Source organism: Equus caballus, chromosome 25 (genome assembly GCF_041296265.1).
Source record: "Equus caballus isolate H_3958 breed thoroughbred chromosome 25, TB-T2T, whole genome shotgun sequence".
Lineage (NCBI taxonomy): Eukaryota > Metazoa > Chordata > Mammalia > Perissodactyla > Equidae > Equus > Equus caballus.
In genome coordinates this window covers 23,261,807-23,286,673 of record NC_091708.1, presented here as the reverse complement: position 1 = coordinate 23,286,673, position 24,867 = coordinate 23,261,807, and the positions used below count along the sequence as shown (strand labels likewise).

The window sequence follows — 24,867 nt, the reverse complement described above, 5'->3', positions numbered from 1 at the left end:
TTCTACTGTTATGGCCAGAAGCAGAGTAGGATGTAAATGGTCATCACTGTGAGATGCAGGCACCACCTGACAAGTGTAGGAACCCTAATAAGGGTCGAATTGTGTCCCTCCAGAAAAGATATGTTGAAGTCCTAATTCCCAATACCTCAAAATGTGACTTGTTTGGAAATAGGGTCTTTACAGAGGTCATCAAGTTAAAATTACGTCATCAGGGTGGGCCCTAACCCAATACGACTGGTGTCCTTATGAAAAGGGGGAATTTGGACACAGAGACAGACACACATGGCAGATGATGTGAAGAGACACAGGAGAAGATGTCTGTCTACAAGCCAAAGAGAGAGGCTGGGAGCAGATCCTTCCTTAAAGCCCTGAGAAGAAACCAACCCTGCGGACACCTTGAGCTTGGCCTTCCAGCCTGCAGAACTGTGAGATAATAAATTTCTGTTGTTTAAGCCACCCAGTTTGTGGCACGCTGTTACAACAGCCCTATGAAGCTAATACAGACTCTATAATAATCCAGGAGAAAAAAGAACTGGGGAAGCCACAATAGTCCAAGTTGGGTAGAACACTGATGTGCTCCTTTGGCAGAAACCATAGGTGCTGACCCCACACAGGGCATTTTAGAACCTAGTGACCTTAATGTCAGAGGCAACTAATTAGAGATGGCCCATTTTTGTTTGTTTTTATTTTGAAGTTCACATGGAGCAATAATTAATCCCCAGGCTGTCTGGTTCATGTGCCTGCCCCCTGCCCTGGGGGTCCAGAGCAAGGTACGCAGGGGGGATGACGATGGCTTCTGCACAGTTGCTCTTAGCAGGTGCAGGGGGTGGAGTCATCACTGGTCCCTCCGCTCACCACTGCTTCTGAGGTCACAGTGAGTGTCCAGCCCTCTCTCTTCCTGAGGGGAGAAGACCTCACCATCTCCCTCTGTAGACCTCCAGGCATAGGGCAAACCAGACTGAAAGCTCGCAGTCTAACTGGTAATACTGGATGTTCTCCAAGCAGAGGGTATGCATCAAGAGGGGACTGACCTCAAACACAGTCCAAGCATCCAACAGCGCCCAGATAAAAGGGGTAAAGTTGGCAAAGCGACCACTTCAACTCAACAAGCATTCATTGGGCATCTATGATGTGCCCACTTATCTTTCCCCTTTTCAGCTCAAGAGAACCCCTATCTGGGGCAGGAAGCTTCCCTTCCCTTGCTAAGCTAAGCGAGAACTTACCTAGGAGCCAAAGGACACAACCCAGCTGGGAGAATGCAGAGGGAAAGGAGTGTGGAAGAAGAAACTTGGAGGAATCTGCTGAGGAAGAGCCCTAAGAAGATGGCAGGGGTAGCACGAGGCAAGGGAATGGAGGGGGCCTTTAAAACAGGGGTCCAGATAGGAAAGAATTCAGGGAGTCTGGGATAAGCCAGAATTCAGGGTGTCTAGGTAAAGCTTATTTTCACTAATTTCTAGCTGAAATTTAGCATCATCTTCAGCTATGAACATAAGCACAAGCCTCAGGAATATCATTAGTACCAGTGACTTTGTCATGCATAGAAATCACAGGTATTTTCATATCACATTATAATTGTTGGAGATAACTCGAAATATCGCATATGTTCATCAATAGTTTGAAATTGAAGTATGTGTTAGAACTGCCACAAGATTTTATCTAATGCAATAATAGAGAAGCCTGTTATCTATCACAATTTCCTAATATTTTGCTGACCGTATTTCAACATAATTGGTTACCTTTTTAATCCTATGTATTTTATTTTGTGCATTTAAGCATTATTCTGAATCCACAAGACTGTGAAGGGGTCCAAGATACAAAACAGATTAAGAGCCTTACTAAAAGTCACTAAACAAGCTGTAACACTAGGCAACATGCACCGTGGAAGGCAGGAAAGAGGTAATGATGAAAAGACAGTCCTTGTCCTCAAGAAGCTTATGATCAATGGGGCAGAGAGACAGGAAGTTACACTGTTTGCCTCTCTCCTTTTGCTTCCTGCTGCTTATTCCCATCAAACCCACTGCAGCACCTCCACCAGCCCATATGGCAACTCTGCAGGAGTTAGGAAAGATACCCCTTTCTCAAGACACCTTTCTGGCACCTGCTGGAAAATTGCCCTAATAAATACACAAAGCCACCGTGGCCCTATGTGAGCACACCCTGGTCGCAGTCACTACCCCAGGCTAGGGCCTGATGTAATGAATCTCTGCAGAGATGCTAGACAAGGAGGCTCCTTACACATGGATGGCAGCTCCCTCAGCCCCTGCCCGTGAAAGACAACTCTAATCGATCATGGTGTTCCTTCTCCAAAACTCAAACACAGCTTCAGAGATCTTCCTAAGATGGGACTCTGGATGCTACTACCCATCAGTCACAGTTGACACAAGAGATAAAAACCATTTGCCATCCCAGGCTGGAGGCTTTACCCTTTTGGAGAAACTTGTAGTTTCACGGGAGATTCTGGAGAATAAAAAAGCCTTCAAGGCTTAAAAGAATGAGTTTCTAATGGTGAAAGTATGGGAAATACATTTGGTCAGGTAACCCTTGTGTTACACGATGTCAGTGGTTCTCAAAGGAGGTTATTTTGTCCCCCTTGGAACATTTGGCCATGTCCGAGACCTTTCTGATTGTCAAGACTGGACACACGGGATGCTCCTGGCATCTAGTGTATAGAGACCAGGGATACTGCTAAACATCTTACAATGCAGAGGACAGCCCTTCACAGCAAAGAATTATCTGGTCCAAAATGTCAATTGTGCTACAGTTAAGAAACCCTAGACTATATGGTTGGCTTCCTCTTCTCCAAGCAGCTGCTCAGAAGTGGCCCAGACAGGGAACTGGAGGGTCAAGCATGTGGACGGCCAGCAGGGCAGAAGCCGGCCATTTGCAGAGCGAGCAGCCATGAGCGTCCACACTGCTGCTCCCTCCGGCATGTTCGCAGGGCCAGCCCAAGTACTGTATTAATCATTTTTTAAACACGATTTCACAATTATGGTTCTGTTATCTCCCCAAAACTTGGGCAATTTGAAAATATTTACTAAAGCACCAAAGTCCCTTTGGAAATTTCCAGGCAAACAAGACTCAAAATTGCAGCTGGCCCTTTTGAACAAGAAAGGAAAGGAGGCAGAAAGGAAACACCTGACGATTCGGAGAGGCCAGTGTGGGTCCTACCACTGCTGGCCACGGGCAGCTTTTACCTGCTGACGGTCACTTCGTTCACAGATCAAGGCATTGGCCCCATGGCATGCAGTAACTGGCCCTTGGTGAAAAGCTAATGAATGACAGTGCAGCTGGTCAGAAGCCACTCATCCTGGCTTCCTGCTGGGACTCAGGGAACGTGGCGAGTGTGTTCCTTGACTCCCATTCTGACGCTGCACCCTTAAAATCTCCAGGGAGAGCAGAAGGAAGGTTCTGGCAATTTCTTGCGAGAGAGAAAAATGATCTGGAGAATCATCAGTGCTTTTCCTCCACCCTCTAGTCTCTGTCAACAGAAAAAATGGTTTGAAATATAATGACATTTTTAGATGGGCCAAACCGTTGCCTCTAAGAAATTAGATTTTCTGGTTTTCAAAAGAAAACAACATACAGTTGGCTTAGACAGCAAGGCCATAACAAGAAAATTCTACAGTAGCAAAACTCACATGCGAGCTCTTCAGTAAACATAAGCCTCTCATCATGGTAGCCAAGAAAACAGAGGACAAGTATCTGAGATGCTTTGTTCGTTTTGCACTGCCAGCAACGAGACAACAGTTACTTCTTTAGCTAGAAGGTTCCTAGAGCCTTAATGGCAAACGCAGCTATAGCAGATATGCTCTCTAGAGCAGGAGTAGGCCAAGCTTTTCTGAAAAGGGTCAGACAGTAAATATTTTAGGCTTTGCAGGCCATATGGTCTCTGGTGGAACTACTCGACCCCAATGTCGTAAAGCATGAAGCCAGCCATGGACAACACGTAAATGAATGGAAATGCCTGTGTTCTGATAAAACTTGATGTGTGGGCACTAAAATCTGAATTTCACATAATTTTCACATGTCATGAAATATTCTTTAAAAGAAAAATTTCCAGGGCCAGCCCAGTTGCATAGTGATTAAGTTCACACACTCTGCTTCAGTGGCCTGGGGTTCACGGGTTCAGATCCCAGGCACAGACCTACACACTGCTCATCAAGCCACACTGTGGCAGTGTCCCACATACAAAAAATGGAGGAAGACTGGCACAGATGTTAGCTCAGCAACAATGTTCCTCACCAAAAACTAAGTAAATAAATAATAAATGGGGACTTTAAAAAAAATTTTTTTTCCAACCATTTACAAACGTAACAACCATGTATTGCCCACAGGCCTTCCGAAAACAGGCGGCAAGCCAGATCTGGCCTATGGGCTATTGTTTGATGACTCTTGGTCTAGACAGAAAATTGGAATTGCCATTCGTTCTTAATTCTGGAGCTGCTATGTAAAATTGATTTTCCTCCCGTCTCATTGTGATTCTGAAATCACATTAGTAAAATTGACAAATGAAAAAACAAACAAACGGGACAAATAAATCAACCATCACAGCCCTCTCAACCAAAATATCCAGGCTGGGAACAATCTGGTTGTAACCACTGTGTGACTCATTCGCAGCACGCCACAAAGCCCCATCTTGCTCAATGTGGTATAAGATATACGGCTTGCTGAAGGCTAGCATTCCAGTGGTATTTTTAAACTCACCCAGGGTGAACAATCTCCTTGTTTAGTCTTTGCATTTTTATATTATTCAAAGATTGGGCCAAGGAAGGGGTGTGGGGAGGGTCGGTTGGGAAATGTACCAATTTCTGAAATGCATTTGTTCAACTCTCTCCAACCCACATTAGCCATTTCTTATTCTGCAGAAAGGACATGTCTAGTGGGTTTCTCGAAAACACATTAACATATTGATGAGGCACTCTTATTCTTCCAACGCATGCCCTATCTCCCTACAAACACATTACTATTTAAAACCAACGAATATTTTCACACTCACAATGGGAGACGGAAGCACAGACCTAGAAAATGTGGGTTCTGAACTCAGTTGTGAAGGCAGCATGTGTGTGAAGGAGATGAGCTTGCCGGATACAATACAGGACGCCCACTTAAATCTGAATTTCAGATAAACGACAAATAATTTTTTAGTATAAAAGTGTGTCCCATTCAATAAGTGGGCATCCTATATTCTTAGTTGCTAAATGTGAAAACTCTAGTAGAGGATAGTGAAAAACGGAGCAATGCTGGAATGGAAGGTATTTATTGGGGAAAGGCGAGAATTTTGTTACAGGCGTAGGATAGGTGCTCATTATGAAAAAGTTACCCACCAAAGACTAGGACCCCAAGTTTCTTGTTCTGGTTAACCCTCCCACCTCTAACTGATTCTTAGAATCCTTAAAGTCGAGGTGCAAGGTGGGGCCAAGCAGAACTACTATATTCCAGTGTTTGATAGAGTTTAAAAAACGGTGCTTCCTGGGGGTGTTCTGGGAGCTGATGGAGCTGTTCTGTATCCTGATGGTGCTGGTGGTTACACAAATCTACACATTCAATAAAATTCAGAGAAGTGTATATCCAAAAGGTCACTTTTGCTCTATATTAATTTTTATAAAGAGTGCTTCCAGGAGTTACTTCTTACAGAGAATTCACAAGTTCATCCACACGCTGGGTACGGAACTGACTTAACTAGCAATCCTGACTTTAACCCAAGATTACGGTTTTCCTATAGGGCCCCCATCCCACAGGGTCCTCGATGGGCTTCTGGCAGCCAATTTGCCCAACATGGCCAAACATATCTACATCTGACCAAACACTGCCATCCCATCACTCCCACGTCCCCCGCATACTACTGGCTTTACAATTAAATAAAATATGCTGTGAAAGGCAGGAGTGGAAAACTGGTGGCCCAGGGTGGGGGCTGAGGGAGGGTAGGATGGGGATTGAATCCAGCCCACACTGTGTTAGAATCTCATTATGTTTGGTTTGGCCCACACCGCGTTTAAATCATTGTGAACATTTAAACACCAACAGGCTTCCTTCAAAAGCTGCATTTCCAGGTTCTCTCGAAAAAGTAGATCTTGGGCTTGTATTCTCACCAACTACCAATCGAGTGGAACTGAGCACCGCCCGCTCCCTCAGGAGCCTGCCTCTCCACGTCACCACAGTCCCAAGAGCTCAGCCACCATGTCAACCTGGCATAGCTGGGTTTTTAACACCTAACAGAAGGCATTCAGCAGGCTGTCTGGCACGTGGGAAGCCCTCAGGAACCCACAGACCCTTCTCCCCTCCCCTTACAAGAAGGTACAGGATGAAGTTACCATCCTTTACCTGCTTTCTGAGCCCTGGGGTGCCCCGTCTCCCTATAGGGGAGATGTCCCACTCCTGCCCCTCCACTGCTAAGCCACTCTGCTTCCAGCTTTTCTCTGTGGACCCAGGTTTAGGGCAGATGGAGAGCTGGAATCATCCAGAGGCAGTAGCAGCGACACGTCAAGACAGAGAGAGATGAGGGTGGGAAGGGGAGAGAGAGGAGGGTAACTGAGTAACTGAAATTACTTTCCACCTTTGCCTCCCCTTCTCCGCGTTGTCAGAGCCAGTCCTTTCCCTTCATTCTCTCCTATCAGCTCCAGTACTGATCGGATATGTATCATTCTCACTCCAGTAGGAATAAGGATAGGGGATGTTCAGTCTGCTAGAGTCTTAGTCCTAGTAGTTGGTAGGATTAGAGAGTGTATTCTCCAGCCAGCCTCCAGCGCCTCCCTGCCTTCCGACCCATCCACACCAGACTTAGCCTGCTTGTTGGCAAATATCCTTCAGGTTTTGTTTGATGAACAGCACTAAATTTTGAACACATACACTCAGACTTCACTGTTCATGAACAAGACTGCCTGCATACCACCTGGAAAAGAAAACTGGAGCACTCAGACGATGGGCTCATTACTGTCCCACCATGTGTTTTTGCTGGCCTGGATAAGCAGTATTTCCTTTCAGGGCCACTCATGTTAGCTTCAAGATTTTTAGATCTTTTTCTCTTTCTTTTTTGGGGTTTTTCTTTTTTCTTTATTTTTGGTGAAGAAGATTCGCTCTGAGCTAACATCTCTTGACAATCTTCCTCTTTTTGCTTGAGGAAAATTGTTGCTGAGCTAACATCTGTGCCAATCTTCCTCTATTTTGTATATAGGACGCCACCACAGCATGGCTTGATGAGCAGTATGTAGGTCTGTGCCCAAGATCCAAACCCGTGAACCGCAGGCCACTGAAGTGGAGCATGAACTTAACCACTACGCCACTGGGCCAGCCCCTCTTTTTCTTTTTTTCAATTGATCATTTTTTCCCCAGCTTTAGTGAGGTATGATTGGCCAATAAAAATTGTATATATTTACAGTGTACAACGTGATGATTTGACATACTATACATTGTGAAATGGTTATCACAATCAAGCTAATTAATACATGCACCACCTCTCTTAGTTACCATTTTTGTGTGTGTGATGATAACCCACGAGATCTACTCTCTTAGCAAATTACAAGTATATAATACATTCTTACTAACTATGGACACCACGCTGTACATCAGGTCTCTAGAACTTATTCATCTTATAACTGGAAGTTGCACCTTTTTATCAATATCTCCTCTCTGCTCCCACCTCTCAGCTTGTAGTAACCACCATTCTACTCTGTTACTATAAGTTAGACTTTTTTAAGATTCTACACAGAAGTGAGATCACATGGTATTTATCTTCCTGCATCTGGCTTATTTCACTTAGCATAATGCCCTCAAGGTCCATCCATGTCACAAATACCAGGATTTCCTTCCTGGTAAAGGCTGAATACTATTCCATTGTGTATATATACCACATTTTCTTTATCTATTCATCTGTCATGGACACTTGGGTTGTTTCCAGAACTGGCTACTGTGAATAATGCTACAAGGAACTTGGGAGCGTAGCTCTCTCTCTGAGACAGTGATCTTATTTCCTTTGGATGTATGCCCAGAAGTGGTACTCCTGGACCATACTATAGTTCTATTTTTCGTTTCTTGAGGAATCTCTATACTCTTTTCCACTTTTCAGATCTTATACGTCTCACGGTCCCACTGGGGCAGGGAAATTTTCAAACCACTTCCCACCCCATTAGAGGCGGAAAGTGTTATCAGCCCAAGTTGACCAAGCCATTGTATCTCAGTGTTTAAGACCAAGCAGGAGCCCAGCGGAAGCCACTGGATTGACTCCTGGCCTCTCGGCTAGATCCTGACCTATCAGGCCCTCATGCAGGACATGCATACTCTGCCAGCTGCCCAAATCCTAAAGCCTTGTGTGGTATTTATTGGCCTCAAAGTTGTTGGCATTATTGCTCAAACTCAGAGAAAGATCGCCTTGCCTAACTCCAAAGGGTTAAGTTTTCGAGCATATGTTTTTCTCTTAAGAATAACATTTTTTATAACTCTCAAAGTTTTAAGTTTCAGCCCTGAATTTAAAAATAAAGTGAATACTCAAATGACTGGTTATAATTTCGAAGTAGCAGGGGGAAATCCCACCCACCTAGAATAGTAAGTAAACCAGTAGAATTCAGCAAAAAAGTAAGGGCAGGTTGTACAAATGCCTGGAAGACATTTGGGAGTGCACAGACTGTCAAGAGCCCGGAAGCCCGCAGGGTAATGAAATAGGCTGCCCAAGGGGAAGTGATGGGCAGGAAGATGCCTTCTGAGGTCTGGCCCACCGCTCTTTCATCTGCATCTATGGCTTTTATCTTGAAGGCACATGTGGCTTTTCTTTCCCCTTCCAGCTTATGCAAGGGAAAAGTACCAGCTTCCCTATTCCTTTCTTCTAGCTGAGCTCATATGATGCTATAGAAGCATCGATACTACCGTCAAAGACTAACGCCAAAGTATTTTTAATTTATGTTCGAGCATTATGTAAATAGGCTATAGGTTTGTCTCTGTGTGTTTGTCTCTCTGTGTATTTTAATAATCTCCTTTTGAAGATTTTAATTCAACATAAGACTAATGCAAAAGACTGACAATATAATTACCCAAGGGCACATGTAGCTCCAACATGCACCACCCCACACAAACCTCTGCTTCTGCTGGCATTTCCTGTCAGAAATAGGTCTCAGCTGTGTGGGATTCGCCCAAACCCACAGCGCTCTTGTGCAAATCTTCCTCGACAAAGTACCAAGGGCTATGAGGCCATTACTCACAGTCTCCCCACGTTCTCTTAGGTCTCATCCTATACCATGCAGCCTCTGGGCTCTGTGTTTTAAGACAGATAAGAGTCTGGGAGAGACCGAATCCTTCTGAAAATGAAGGGGTGGCTCAAACAATAGATGCTACAAATAAGAGCGAGGGGAGCCTGTAGGACGTCTTTGTGAGAATAAACTCCTCTTTGATATGCCAATGGCAAGCCATGATTGTGTACACACAGACAGGCTTAGGAGAATCATCATTAGGTAAATGAACCTCAGTTGCTACTCTTCTTGGCATCCTACTAGAGTTGCCTGCGTGAGAAGCAGCTGCATTGAGGATCAGGCCTGAGCGCTGGAAGGGCTGCCACAAGACTCGATTGGCTGATCTGCTGTGGGACTTCTCCATCTATAGCATCAGAATATGTATCATGAGCTTCTCTCAAAGGGCCACCCACTGTACTGCTGGATATCTGCTCTACCGCTTAACTTCTTATCTCACCACGGTGCCCCCTAGGGCCTCCCCAAGTGAATTTTGTAGCACGTGGTTTTGATCAGCCAATCCCAAGCATACTTTTCAAACAAGTGTCTTCAAGTGACCAACAGACAGAAATTTCACTTTATCTAAATAGATTAAAACAAGTACCCAAGACAAACAAAGGCTTCCTCTTGATCAGCCACTTGATAGGAGAGGAACACAACTACACCACTTTCAAACTGAGCTGTGTGTAGGCTCTCGCTAATTAAGACTGAATTCAGTCTTTCCTTCTATTTCACCTCTTCATAATATAAACTCCTGGGCATGTCACAATGGGCATGTGGCACTCATCAAGACCCAGGCCAAATGTCCCTTTACCATTGGTCTTCTACCACTTCATGGGGGTTCTCCATGTGTATTCCCCAGAAGAGCGGCCAAGGCTGGGAATAGCATCCCCGGGAACTTGTTAGAAATGCAAATTCTCAGGCCCCACCCCAGATCTACTGAATCAAACACGCTGGGAGGGGATCCAGCAATCTGTGTTTTAAGGAGTTCTCCAGGGATCCTAATGCACTAAAGTTTGAGAATCACTGTTCTACACCATTTCCGGCAAAAAGTCTATGGCCAGTGGCACTTGCTGCAATCATTAAAAGTCCTGGGGCCAGCTGGGTCTCCCTGTATTGCTTATTAGTTGAGGTTGAAAATAAATCAAAAGCATCTTAATACCCTGGATGACACATGATAGGCTCAGATTTGCATACCTTGTTCTTAAAGATTCTTCTATGATAACAGGAACTTCCCACATCAAAGGACTGATGGTCTTTTCAATCTTTCTGATGTGGATATTCTGAGTTATGAGAACGTCAGTGATTGCAAGGAGCTCACTTAATATCAAAAGATACAGCAAATAGACACTATTTTTGCAGTCACCCAAACATTGGGACACCAAGCTCGCAAAGCCTTGGTGAAAATGCCCCATGATTTTGTAACATTATGAGAGATTAAGGGGGGCCCAGTAGTAGTACTTCATCGCATCCTTATGAGATTCCCAAGTCCATGCTTAAGGGAAGCACATTGTAAAGTTTAAAGCTCTGCCTATATCTGGAGGTCACAAAAGGCTGACCTGTTGACCAAAAGGAATTTTGTTGTGTTCACAAGTTGATACTATTCTCTTTTAAATGGGAGATCTCACATCTTAAAAAAGGAGATTTCTGGCTTCTCTTGAAAGTGAGTTGATATGACAACATAGGACTCACGTTCTCACATGGTATAAATTAACTGCATCTTTACTGAGAAGTGGCATCTGCTCTCCAGGTCCCCACAATTTTCCACTCAGTCTGCGTCACTCAATTATGTTACGTGCTGGCCCCTGGAGCCTTTTGAGTTTGCAGCCCCTATCTACTATAAATAATCCTTTTCATTGTTATTATTAGGATCCTCCTGCATTGGAAACTCTCAGTAGTTACTATATCCATCTGAGATTTCCCAGTTTGGCAAAAATGTTGAAGTTAATAGAATTCATCTTTCATTCCTTGTGTCCAGTTTATGCTTAAAGATGCATCAGCTATGATTTGTTGATTCACTTACTATAAACAGAAAAGTTTTGCTGAGTGTTTTCTGTATTTTTGCTCCAAGTATTTCCCGTGAAATCTCTCAGCCTTCAAAATAATTTCACAAGGTGGGTATTATCATTATCCTCACCTTGCAGATGAGGAAACCGAGGGACAGCGAGGTCACACAGACACTAATAGAAAGGCCAGGACTTGAGCCAAGGCTTTTGGACACAAGAATCCATGCTCATAATTTGACAGACTGTGAGGGGCACTGGCAGCCCAGGGGACCACTGTCACTGCACATTAATGCCCGTTTGTCGTCTAGTCAGTTACACCCCACAATGACCAACTCCTACTGTCAAGTAAGAACAACATCCGTCTCAGAGATGGGTGATCAAGTGTGGGTAGTTCAAAGGACCAACAGTAGGGATCCTAAAAGTACTGGGTAGCCCCAAAGAAATGCAGAAGCACCAATACTCAGCCCTGGTTTTCCTTAAATATTGACAAATCATAACCCACAAGCCCCCGTTGCTTGGCTTTTTAGATGATGACTGCTATATTTCTCAGGGTACTTTGCCAGAGTAGCTGCTCTTTGTCCCAAGAGGCTAAAGCCTGAAATACTCAGAAGTACAAAAAGGTGCCCAGAGAGGTGTATGACCCTTGCACATGTTTGTGTAAGGCCTGCCTTGGCACTCGCAGACCCGCAATGACCCTGAACGGGCCCAAAGTGGCACCAATCTGCTAGATGGCCCTGCAGACTCAGCTGCCAATATCCTGAGTAAATCAATTTTTAGGCCTTAACTTGGGATTTTAGAAGAAGGGCATCATCCACGTCTCTGAAATGGAAGAAGATAACAAATGAAAGGCCAGGCTCTTCGATTCTCCAGGCCTTTTCCAGCTGCCTGCCAAGGACAGAGGTTCACAGGGGACATGTACAGGGATGGTCCCCACAAGAATCACAGTGTTTGTTACCACAGGGCTTGGGTTTGGGTCTCTAAACCCTCTGAGACATCCCTGACCTGGGAAGCTGGGCTGGGCTGAATCCCATGTAAATTGCAGCAAGGACCTTTGCCCAGGCTATGCAGGCAACCTAAGCGGTCTGGATCAAAAGGAGCCTGATTGGCCTTCTTGGTCCCTGGTCCCACGCTCCAACCCTGGTAGTCAAGGCCTTATCACTCCAAGGCCGGAAGAAGCAGTGAGAGATGGCCTCAAGGAAATGCCAAAGTATTTCTCTACAAGCGAGGGCAGAGCCAGCCTAAGCTACACCTACATCCAGGCCCTCTCAGGGCAGAGAATGGGATCAGGTGGGAGCCACAGGTCCACTAACTGCACCCTCTGGGTGAGAGTTTCAAGAGGGAGAGGGACCCAAAGTGAGATCCCAGAAAGGGCAGATTCCATGGAGGCATGTCCAGGCTCACATACCCCCAGATATCCCCACCCAGGACGCTAGCTCTGCAGGATCCTAGTGGCATCCAGCCCATGGCAGAGCACCCCTCCAAGGCCTGATGTGCCACTGACACAAGGAATCTGGAGTCAGGAGAAAATGGACTTAAGACAACTCTTCCACATCTCACTGTGTGAGCTTGGGTATCTGTATACTCGGCTGTAAGGTGGAGATAATGAGACCTGTCCTGCACAGCTCAGAATAAAGGTAACATGTAGGTTTTTGTACATTGTAAAGTGCTGTACGAATGCAGAAGATCATTTTTATTATTCTGCAAAGTAGGGCCTCACTAAATGAAAAAAATTCCCTAAAGAGAACTGTAGGTTGGATTGGCATTTCATATTTCAGCACATATGAACACACTCATGTTGGTCCCTGGTGCTGGCCTGAGGTCTCGTCCATATGGCTCTGAGAGCTTTTGCCCAAGGTGACCTCTGTAATGTTTAGTTATCTCCACATGTGCCCAAGGAAGACTCTCTTCCTCTCGGATGTGCAGACGTAACATCCTCCCCCAAAGTGGGTTTCCATTGAGACACAGTGGCTTCTTCCCCAAGGGCATGTTACTCATTCAGTCAGAACTTCCATCGGTGTTTCCATGCACTGAAACACAACTTGGAAGACTCTCAAAAGGATGTGGTCCTCCTGGTTTGTCCCAGCCTTTCCCAGAGCTACTGAATCAGTCTGCTTCTCCCTCATTGGCTCACGCTGAGGCTGCTGGAACAGCCTGCACAGCGCGCTCATGGGAAAAGCATGAGATGCTGCCGCCATCTTGGAGGAAGCAATTCAGGGCAGCAGTCAATACAGGGGCTCCAACGCTCCGCAGTGTGGGTTCAAATCTTGGCTTTGACACTATCTGTTAATGTTGGGCTCTTATAAAATATGTGCAATATAGGAGCCCCTACTTCATCAGCTTGTTTATTAGGATTAAATGACATAATGTTTTAAAATGCACTGCACTCTTATTACTGAGTTTGTGCCGTTAGCTACTGACTTCACTTCTTCATGCTTTTGGCTTTCCTTTTCTAACTGTTCCAAATAAATAATAAACAAACTAACATAGTATAGTAATTGTTTATGCACTTTCCTATTTTTTCCATAGATGATTAACAACTAAGGTTAACAAAAAGCACATCACACAGCGCCCGGCTGAATAGATAATGTTCAATAAACGGCAATTGTATCATTATTCGCTGGAATTATCATTCACGCTCATTCTGCTACAGAGGCATTTTGGCATCTTCTAAAATTACGGCTTTGGGAGTGTCCCAACAGAAGAAAGAAGCACCTGGAAGCAGAGACAGTAGTCAAAGATGGATTTGCTCTTCTTTTGTACTCAACTGGAAGATTCAATTAAAGGGCCATAGTTTCTAAGTACTTCATTCCCTTGAGGGGGAGAAAATCTCACAGATGATGTGATAAATAGGTTAGAGGACATTTGTCCTTTCATAACTTAAGTGTGCAAAGGGTAAAGTCTTCCCTCTGATGGCTGAAACTTGAGGACACTGCCTTTTTGGTGTTTCCAGTACCTTCCCAGAGGAGGCGCTCTGTAAACACCTGCTGAGCGGATGGATGGATGGATCCTCAGGTGACACCTCTGCCCTGTGTCTGAAGCAGCCAGAGGAAATGCTGCGGGGCAGAGCCCTGGCCTGGAGTCAGAGTTAAAGCAAAGGATAAAAAGGGCTGTTCAGACTCTTTCTGCTTCAGAGGGCTGCCTCTAACCCTCACAGGACAAGGCAGCAGTGTAGACAGGAATTGGGGGCTCTGTCTCAACACCATCTAAAGGCAACGGCACGCCAGGGGCCTCAGCTGCATCATAGCTAAACCTTACAACCAGCCCAAGAGGGAGAACTCATGAGCCATTTTACAGGGGAAGGAACTGACATCCAGACTAACGACTGCCCAGGAACCTCCAGACTAATGTCCCTGTTTATCTGCTCTGCCTCTCAGAGAGGAGCCCAAGTGGGTGAAGAGGTGAGGACTCATTCTCTTCCTCCTTCACATCTCCAGAGAGACTGCAGGAGTGCCAGACTCTGTGGGCAGGCTTCTGAGCTCCTGAGGGTCCCCTGAGAACCCTGGAGAGGTGGCAGAGAGGAGCAGGGTTTACCGAATTTGGAGAGTATGTACTAGGCCAAAGCATGGCATAGAACTACTTAGTCATGTGGTCACTAGCCCTCACTTCCCCACCTCATCTCTTAATTCTCTCGCCCTCTCTCTCTCTCTTTCTCACACACACACACACACAGAGTTAGAAAATCTGCACTGATAACATATATATTCATTGAGGCTTCTACGTTCATGAGAATCATTAACACTTTCCCAGGTACAGGACAAACTCCATTCCACAACTGAAAAGGCACGAGTATTTGTGTTTATTCTTCTTATACACTCAAGAGAATTCCAAAAGACTGCCTCGATTTTTCTTGAAAATCCACTTGGCCCTTGCTGGCATTATCCAACCCCTCTTGGAAAAGGGTGGCCCCAGTGTTAGCCACCACTGGCTCCTCGTTCAGAAAGCAAGTCCTTTCATGGGGCTCAGCTGTTCCTCAGGCATCCAGTAAAGCTGGCCATGCAAAGGCAGAAAATGTGACAACTGTTGGAAACCTTCAGCAGCAGCCTATGGGAGCAACTGAATGTTCTCTGGAGCGGCCACTTCATGGACAGTTAAAGCAGCCTATTATTCAGTTTATATAAAACACCCACCAGCTCCATGGCACCAATAACTGAATACCTCCATTCTTATCAAGTTCATGACATACTGGCCGCACTGCCTTGCCACTAACTTTAGAAACCATAAACAACTTCATTAACCATCAAAATTACACATGCACAGAGGGAAAAGGAAAGAAAAGAAAAACAGCCTTCCTGAGTCCTGAGGACCAAGTTCAAAGATTGCCTGATAGGCAAAACAAAGCCATAGCATTTCAACATCGCCAACAAACGCCTCTCTCACTTCAGTGGCAACGTCTCCAAGATATTTAAGATTTGAAGACTTAGATAAAGAGGGTCTCAGAGCCATGGACACCACATCAAATGCTTCCTAAAAAAGAAGGGCCTGAGTGCATTTTCCCAATAAAGAATCTGTCCAAAAGATTTTGAAAACACTTTAATATACTTTGCTTCCAAAACATGACACACTATTTCTCCAACAAATTTATATGTGTTTCCAGGGAACTCTTGGACAAACAAATTTTTTTTAAAAAGCTCAGGTAGAAGAATGTCTCGAGAGTCTTTTATGCCAATATGTTAACAGACCTTCTCTTTAATTGTTATTATTTCATATACAGCAGTAACCATTCCTTCATCTGCAAAGGAAATATATAATCCAGCTGTGGTGGCTCCAGTAAAAATACCACATCTGTGGATCATTGGCAACACTGTGGCAAGATTGCTCAAATCTAGGCAGTCTCAGAAAGTTCTCTTTTAGACTCAAGATGCACATGGGTACACTTTTCTGAAAGTGCGTATAAACTTGGCCAGAACTGATTGCTCCTTTGTATGCTGAAAACAGGTTTTCAAGATTATCCACACCCATAAGAAGGAGGCTCTCCTGGAATATGATTCCCAGGACCCAGTTGTTATAACAAGTCCTCAGACCCCTCCGGGGCGGTGGCTTGTGCCAGTGCCCTTGTCAATATCAAACAGAACAGGGAAATGAACACTCCCGGTTCCAGCGAGGAGGTTCTACCTCGTGGCTGACAGTGGAGCTGACTGCTGGTTTTCCACTTAGCAGACGAACGGCTTCCGCAGAGAGGATGGCAGCCACTGTTCTGGTCACCATTCTCTCCCTTCTCCAGTGTATGAAGTCATATTACTGAGCCCTGGGTGATAATATTCCAGGAATCGCCCCCCACGCGTCTGTTTAGTCTTTCCCAAAGCCCAGTAGCAAGCATCTTATTTCCAAGCCAGTCTCCCAGATTCAAATCCCCAGCCCAAAGCGCGCCCCGGGGGTTTCTATCCACAGATGTATAAAAGAAAAAGCACCGTAGCTGATCTTTGACAGACTTTTATCCCCAAGACACATGCCCTGCGGCTACCGTGCTGGAATGTCGATGGCCCCCAAACACTCGGGGCCCCCTTCCATCCCAGACAATAGAGCCAGAAAATAAAATGAAAGTGGACTTACTGCTATGGCTTGCAGCCTTTCCTTGTGCAATTCCGCTTCTGCCATCCTAGAGAAGGGCACACAGGCAAGGGAAAGAAGAAAGAAAAACAAAACACACGCTGAAGTCACCCGACGAAATTGATGGGCACCCCGGGGGGCTTGGCTAGAACCCCGGGGAGAGCCCAGAGGCGGCCGGGGTCCGCTCCGGGGGTGGCGGGCAGAGCTGTGCGCACCGCTGGCTCGCCCCGGCTGGCTCGCCCGGCTCAGCCTCTGGCCCCCGCCCGCCCCGCCGCCTGGCTGCGCCCCAGCGCCGCCGCTAACTGCATCTCCCCGCCGCCGCCGGCCGCGCCAGTCGGGGACGTGGGCCGCGGGCAGCTGCCGGGAGGGCGCGCTCGCCCCGTGCTCGTTCTCTGCCCTGACGTCTCGGCGTCTCGCTCCGCCCCTGGGGTGTGGGGGACCCGCGACCGCGGCCAGGGGCGGCTCTAGGCGGGCAGGAGCCGCTGAGGCTGTCGCCGCAGGGGGGAGGGGTCCCCAAGGCACCGACGGACCGCGCGCGTGCGGGTGGGCGCCTGGGGCGCCGGCGCACGGCGGACCTCTAGGGCGCACGGCTGGCGCGCCGAAGTGGACACGCGCTCGCAGGGCCGGAGCAGGGCGAGGTGGCGCCACCGCGGAGCAGATGCCAGCCCAGGGGGCCTCTGGCAAAAAGGGGCGTCCCCGGGCATGGGCCCTTACGGGCGGGCTGCGGCCATCGAGTGTTCTGGTCGCCTTCTAGCTCCTGCCAGATGCTTGGGCTCCATGTGGGGACATTTCCAATAGGGAAGGGCTGCCTCGCCCACGTGCTTTAGGTGGCAGGGTCCTCACACATCACGTCGGCTGAGGGCAGGGTACAGCTCAAAACAGGCCTCCCCTCTGTAAGGCCAAATACGGCTTAGAAAGACAGCCAAGAATTTGTAGTCCTAGGGCCTCGGCTAGGCCAGGCTTGACCAACTAATTAGCTGTGAAACTTTGGGCAATTCACTTAACCACTCTGAACCTCAGTTTCCTCATCTGAAAAACTGAGTGTCCTCAGTGATGAATGAGATAAAGGTGCTTTGTAAAGGGCAATCTGTTCGTATCATTATCCTGTGACATTCTGGGCTGAAAGTCTTGGAGGGTCGTTACTTCTATACACAGTCTTTGAAAGGAAAAGTAGGGTCTAGTCCCTAAAATACTTCACCTATTCTTTACCAAAACAGGAGACAGTACTAAAGCACATCTTTTGCAACAGCCTATGGGCTGGATATGAGAGATGGACAAGACCCAGTCCAAAAGGAAATAAATGCTAAAAACAAACAAAATACTTCTTAACATTCAGGAGGGACCTACTAGAATTCCCAACATTCATAAGCAAATTTTCCCTGTAAAATGAAATAAATACACACACACACACACAAAGAAAACATTGGGACCTCTTCAGATCCTTCATGGTTCTATAAATGCAGGACTTAAGGCATTTTAAAAGGTATGCGCATTAGATTTCTCCAGATCATCTCTTTCCTGGGCAAATTCTTGCAATTCAACTAAATTGCCTTTTCGACTGCCATGGAGGTTTTACCTGTCACTTGATGAGCAATTATTACTCTGCCCAAAGATGAAAGAGGTCACCAAGGAGTTTTACTGACTGATTGTTTTCCCTTCCTTTTTATAAGGAGGGTGCGTAGAGCTGTTTGTGTCATAAATCCAAGCCAGTGCCAGATTCAACATCTCACTCCAGTATATCCAGAACTTCTTTCTGGCTAAGACCCATCATTTTCTTCACAGACATCATTTTCTTGTTGCTTCCAACATCAGCTCCAGCATGACAAGTCCTTTGAGGGGTGTTTGCTCACCAGTAAACAAAGCTGTTATTGCTTGAGCAGAGTGCCTGTGTGCTCAACAAGAGTAGAGAATCAGAAGATGAGGAAAGTGAGGCCAGAGAGATTGAGGGACTCCGCCAGAGTCCTAGAGCTGGGATTTCAACTCAGGTCAGGCTCCCCAGAGCCCGTGTTATGAACCACTCAGGACCAGGCTCGGCCAGTGAGATGGAGGTGGGGCAGGTCCCAGGAGAAAACAAGAGAGCAAGAAATGGTCCATTTGCCCCAGCTATATAGATACTAAAAAGGAATAGAGGAGCACGACAATGCGAATGAACTTAATGTCACTGAACTGTACACTTAAAAGTGGTTTAAATGGTAAATTTTATGTAATATATGTTTCATCACAATAAACTTTTTTAAAGGAGTCATGGAAGGGGAGATGGGGCCTGGACACCCCTTGGAAGTGACCAATTGGAAAGCTCTCATCCTCAGGATAGAAGACTCAAGATTGGGGACACATATCTGGATGTCATCTACTTTGAGGTTATAGCTAAAGAAAGGAGAATGGCCAGGGTGAGAAGAAAGAACAAGAAGAAGAGAAAGCCCAGCAAAGAAGGCTGAGAAAGTATCATCTGAGAAGTAGAAGGAAAAATCAGGAGAAATGTTTGTACCAAAAGCCACAAGAGGAGGAAAGAGGTTTTCAACAGGGTCACATGCTTCCAAGAGTCAAGAAGGATGCAGACCAAGATGAAGCCATTGGCTTGCGCAGTCAGGAAACCATGGGTAAGCGTGGAAAAGCAGTGTGTGGAGGGTGAGCTTGGAAGCGATTATGGAGAGTTGAGAGTGAGTGAGAGTTCGGGAAGAAGGATCCATGAGTACAAACCATTCCTTTCAGATCTTTAGATGTGAAAGATGAAGATGGTGGGGGAAACAGGAAGCTGGTCTATGGGAGCAGGGTCAAGTTGAAGGGTTGTTAGGTCAGGTGAGACTTGAATGTTTCAGGGCCAAAGGGAATTAGGCATCAGGGAAGTGAGGCCAAAGACATAGTCAAAAGGGAAGGTAAGTATTAGGTCTCGGATTAGACCAGAGGGCATCCAGATGAGCACTGGCGGCCACCTGGGCCTTGGAAAGAAGGGGAACTGAAACAGGCAGGCGGATAGAATGGGTAAAGACAAGAAGAAATTTTGACATGAAGGAGAAAGAGGCTGCATTCGTTACCCTGGTTTTCCCAGCTGAGAGAAGGGTCATCGGTTGAGCTTGATGGAGTGGGGGTAGGGGACTTCAGAAAAATAGAAATGGCTCGTAAAGAAGCTGTGGGAAATGGCAAAAATTAAGCCACAGTTCCCAACCTGAAGTATGCATCAGAATTTCCTGGGGCACATTTCTCTGACTATATGTACAGAATTAAATTTCTGTGAGGTGAGGTAGGGGTTAGGGATGGGTTTAGAACCATAGTACTAATTGAGTTTACCAGGAAGAGAGAAAAGACTCATGGCCAATCATGTGTACTTCCTCAGGGATTTTTAACCATCTGAGACCCATGACATGCAGTGGTTGTGTTTACTCAGTGTTGAGGACTGTCAAAGCAGGTATAGCCAAAAGTCAAAGAAAAGAAGAAATTCAGAATGCTGGACCCTGGGGTTTTGTCCAGGTGGAAGTGTACCAGATTCTTTCATGTTTTTTTGGATGCCCAAATTGTGAGCCACTTTCCATCTTTGGGGAATTCTCATGTTATGAGCCATAGTGAGAATCACAGCAACCTCCCATCATAGAAGCTGGGGAATGCCAGACACTTACTTCCCCAGACCCCCCAGAAGCTATGACATGGTGTGCAGTCTGGGCTCAGTCAGGCCCGTGCACCTGCCAAGGATCTGGAAGACACAGCATTAGAGAATTCTTTCAGGCTGGTAGTCCACCTTCAGTCCTGCCCACTGCCCAAGCCTCCTTCTCTAGCCTTCCCAGCTGTTCTGTGAGCTCCTGAATGTACTTTCAATTCATTCCTTCTCTGCTTCTATCACTTAGGATCAGTTTCTGTTGCTGGCGACTAAGAATCCTAAGCGAAACAGAGACGTGAAGTGAATGGCTGATGCTTGGCCAAGAGCAAAAGGAAAACATTTTCTCCTCTTCCAGCACTTCTCCCCTCTAATCTCTAAATTCTATCATTTTAAAATCATTGAACCCCTTACAAACACAGAAATTTATAACCAAAATTATTCCATTTCTTTCATAAACATTTATTATATAGCTATTCCATACTAGACATCAGGCTATGGCTTGGTATTACAAAGAATTCATAGTCTTGTGCTAATATTGGTGACTTTCTGCCCTCCACACATTTAAAATCTGGAAAGGTCCATTACAGTGGTTCATAACGTGTGTAACAAATCATTAGTTTTTGCTGGGACATTAAATTGTGTTGTATAAGCACAACCTGTATTATTGGTTTATTTGATAGATGCTGCATTGCAAAGCATGATGCAGAGAGAATACAGAATGCTAGATTTGCAAAATAGATGTTTTGTTCATAAAAATTTCAGAATCTATTTTAGGGCATGAGTCCTTTGGGAACCACAGATGACCATAGCCTAGTCCCCTGTGGGGAAAATAGGAGCTTTGTAAAGGGAGAGGGAAATGACGTGCCAAGGCCCACTGAGTGAGTAAAAGTTAAAGTCTTATTGAACAGTAGCTAAGAGTGTGAAATTTCATAGTAACCTGAAGCTTTCCTTTAACAAAAGTAATTTTAAAAGGCATGCTAGGGTCCTCCAAAATGTTGTATTTTTATCAGCTCTCTTTTGCCTAGGATCTTTTAGAATACATGGTCATCCAAAACATAGGTGATGGCTGCACAGAGTGACAAGGAGGGGAACAGTGCTTGGAATGGTTTTGGCTCCCGTGGTGGTGAACAATTTGGGAAGATTGGTGGGATTTCAGGTTTGTGCTGTTTTTCTCTATGAGATACAAATGATAGATTCATATAAAGTCTCCATGGTGCAAGAAAGAGAAAGACGTTAGAAAACAGAGCGCCAGCATGGGAGATAAACTAGGCTGGATGTCACCTAAGGTAAATGTTGGCTAGGGGTCTCTACATAGCAGATTCAAAATGAGCACTTGGCAATCTGGCTAGACATGAACATGAATATTTCAGTTTGATGGCCTTTTCTCTTGGTTAGCTTTGGCAAAGTCACTTGATTGATGTGGAAACTAGGAGGTATGAGGAGAGGATACAGGAATTAGAGCCGGATGGTTAGGGATCGATCTACACTTACCCTGCTAGGATATTTGGATGTTGGTTCATAATAGTCTTCTTACTAATAAAAGTTTTGAAAAGTAGGATTAGAAAGTGGGAGGTGGGCATGATATAGTGAAAAGGCATGAGCTCTAAAGACTAGTTAGAATCCCAGCCCTCAGCCTCACCAACTACACTACCTTGAATTCTTGTAGCCTCATTTTCCTCATCTTTAATGGAGGACAATAGCTCTAACCGCATATAGATAGTGTGAGAAATAAGAATAATAGATATAATATGCTTGAGAGTGGACACAGGAGGTGCTCCAGAAATGGTAGGTCCTAATTACTCAACCCTATTGCTTCATTAAAAATGTCATAGACCAAATTAAGGGAGTGACTTGACTTTATGCATCATCTAATGCAGGCTTTTAAAATTTTTCTTAGAAAAGAGGTGAACTCTCAGTAAAAATTCCCCACATTGGTAGATACTTCCCTGTTCTCATCTTTTAAAAGGGAGGATTGTGCTCTGTGTCATTTATTGTCTAGAAATTTCTTTACCAGATTCTCCTTTTAACGATTCATAGACACCTATAATCTTATCTTTGTAGTGGGTCAATTTAATAATTATAAATAAGAAGGAATTAGAAGGGAATTATTTTTTAAATTATTATTATTTTTATTGAGGTCATGTTAGTTTATAACATTATATAAATTGCAGGTGTACATCATTTATCTTGACTTCTGTATAGACTGCAGAAGGGAATTCTTGAGATGAGATAGAGTAAGTCCTAGGAAAAGATGGAAAGAAGAGCTGAATTTTGGAGTGTTGGGAAGAGAGCTCCATGCCTACATATTACAGGTGCTCCTGGTGGGGTTGATTCTGTGTTTGGGTGTGAATTAGCTACCAAGTGGAAAAGTCTTTGGGAAGGCCAGTCTGGTTATCTAATGCCAATAGACACACTCAGGTCATTGGCTTCTCAGAGGGCTTAGAGGCCAGCCTAGTTTGCCTTAGTACAATGACCACGATGTGCCCCGTCAGCTTGGAATCCCTTTCTGTAGTGTGGCCATCGACACTTTCATTGTTAGCCACAATTCAATAATGTGTACACATTCTGCAAGTCAGCACTGCAGACAAGAGAGAGATTTCCTGTGGGGTTGGCGGTGGAGGGACAGTGGCCTGTCAATTAAATCCTCTGTGTCCTCCTGGTTGGAGAATGAATAATGAAAATGGGAAAGTCAGGCTTCGGTTCCTACCACCTACAGATGCTGTGCCCACCTGACACCCTTTGGAGAATCAGGAATCTCAATCCTACATGCCCATCCTCCGTACACTGGCGAAATGGATCGAACTTGCATCCGGCCCCTCTGAACCTGTCTCACTGACAGGTAGTAGCCAGCCAGTCTCAAAAATTGCTCCTTACTCATATGTAACCTGCCCAGCTAGAGCCTCCTGGACAAATTGCCTTTCCCAAAAGTAGCTCGAGGTAGAGCAGGAAGAGCACAAGACAAAGTCTGAATCCTAGGTCCTGATCCCAGCTCTGCCACTTACCCTGTGAACTCAGACAAGTCACTCAACCTCTCTGAGCTGAGGTTTCCTATTTATAAACTGGGAATAGGGATAGCCAACTGCCCCACAAGGTTCTTGTAAGGACTAAAGGAGCTCATGAATAAGGAAGTGCTTTGAGAACCATACATGCTCTGTAAGTGTAAAGGACTACAGTGAAAAGGAAGACTTCAAAGTTAGGGACGTAAGGACTGGTCCTCTGGGGAAATGTTTGCAGGACTGTGCAACATTCTGTAGCAGCCACAGCCTTGGCCCACCAGGAGAAAAGACTCTGCTAATACATAAGACAAAAGGAGCTTCCCAGTTTCTGATGGGTTTCTAAGACAATCAAACCAATCAATGAAAATGATCAACACCGCCTAGGGTTCTCTTTGACTCTTTGGTATTCCTCAGTCACCCAACTGATTTCTGCTTTATCTGGTCTGAAGACAAACAGCCCCACATTCTGATCTACATATTGAAATAGCTTAACTAAATGCAGAAAAGGCTACCAGCGTCGGAGGATGAGATGGAAGAAGCAGGAGAGAAGGAAACAGAAAAACTCGTGTCTTTTGTGCCAATTGTGCATGCGTGAAACTTGTATTTGAAAGCTCCTTGGTCTGTGTTTACATTAATGTGTTCTCCTTTCTGCATTCATTCAGAGCTAAATTTATCCCACTAGAGGAGACGGCATCCTTGGGGAGGAGGGGTGGAAAAAGAGTCCACACAGAGGCGGCTGCTTGATTGGGAGCCAGGAGCACTGGGGGAGCTCCAGCCCAAGGAAGGCAGCCCCTCCGGAGGCTCCGAGGACACAGCCTGTACTGACTCGACAAAGGGATGTGTTTCCATTGTAGCACCTGCACCCTTCACTTCTGACAAGAGTGTGAGCACAAACAAGACATCAGATTTTGTGTGTTAGAGAAGGCAGATCCCTGACTCCCATGAGCTCCCAAGTCTGGCCCAACCCTTCAGGAAATGGACACTCAGCAGCTCTCTAGGCCTCCCCAGTCAAAGCAGTGTCTGTCCCCTCCGGGAGAAGTAGCAGGGCAGCTGGCAGGGCCACTTCTCATGCAAAATTGTGCTCCCCTTCTGTTGTGGTGTCACTCCGGTTGTTTCCTCTCCTGAGGCACCTTTTCAGGGGTGAGGGTGGAGGAGAGGGTGGTGGCTGCATCCTACGATCTGGGTTAGATTCGGTGCTGTGCACCCGTAACTGGAGGTAAGATGGTTGATGCCTGTGCGGGGACCCAGGTGCCTCCTGTCTGTCTTCCATGGTTCTCCTTCTTCCCGCTCAGTTACTCTTTCCTCCTCTAATTCCTTACCTTGCACTCACCCCTAAGTCAAGCCCTTATTATGCCATCTTTTACAAGTGGACAGGTCATTGCCATTGAGATCGCTTTTCCCATGACCAGAGAGCTCTCTGCTAGAATTGAAGATCTCCCTATAGAACAGGCAGTCCGTTTCCATCTGGGACTCCGTCCCCTTCATTGTGCGGAACTGCCCTTTGTTGGGATGGC

The 24,867-nt window shown here is 45.7% G+C and overlaps 1 protein-coding gene across 15 annotated transcripts in view; it reads right to left on the bottom strand.

The window, feature by feature from the left end:
- PALM2AKAP2 (PALM2 and AKAP2 fusion) overlaps positions 1-24,867 on the bottom strand; it is a 467,689-nt gene that overhangs the window by 325,910 nt on the left and 116,912 nt on the right. For 7 of the 15 annotated variants that reach the window (XM_070251292.1, XM_070251287.1, XM_023628622.2 and 4 more), the window contains exon 2: positions 16,769-16,814. The exons of 2 other annotated variants lie outside the window; for them this stretch is intronic. In XM_070251292.1, coding sequence (XP_070107393.1) covers positions 16,769-16,814 — 46 coding nt within the window. Of the gene's footprint in view, positions 1-16,768; positions 17,497-24,867 lie in introns of those variants that run through there. 6 more of the 15 variants (XM_023628619.2, XM_023628617.2, XM_023628618.2 and 3 more) reach the window with 2 other exon arrangements.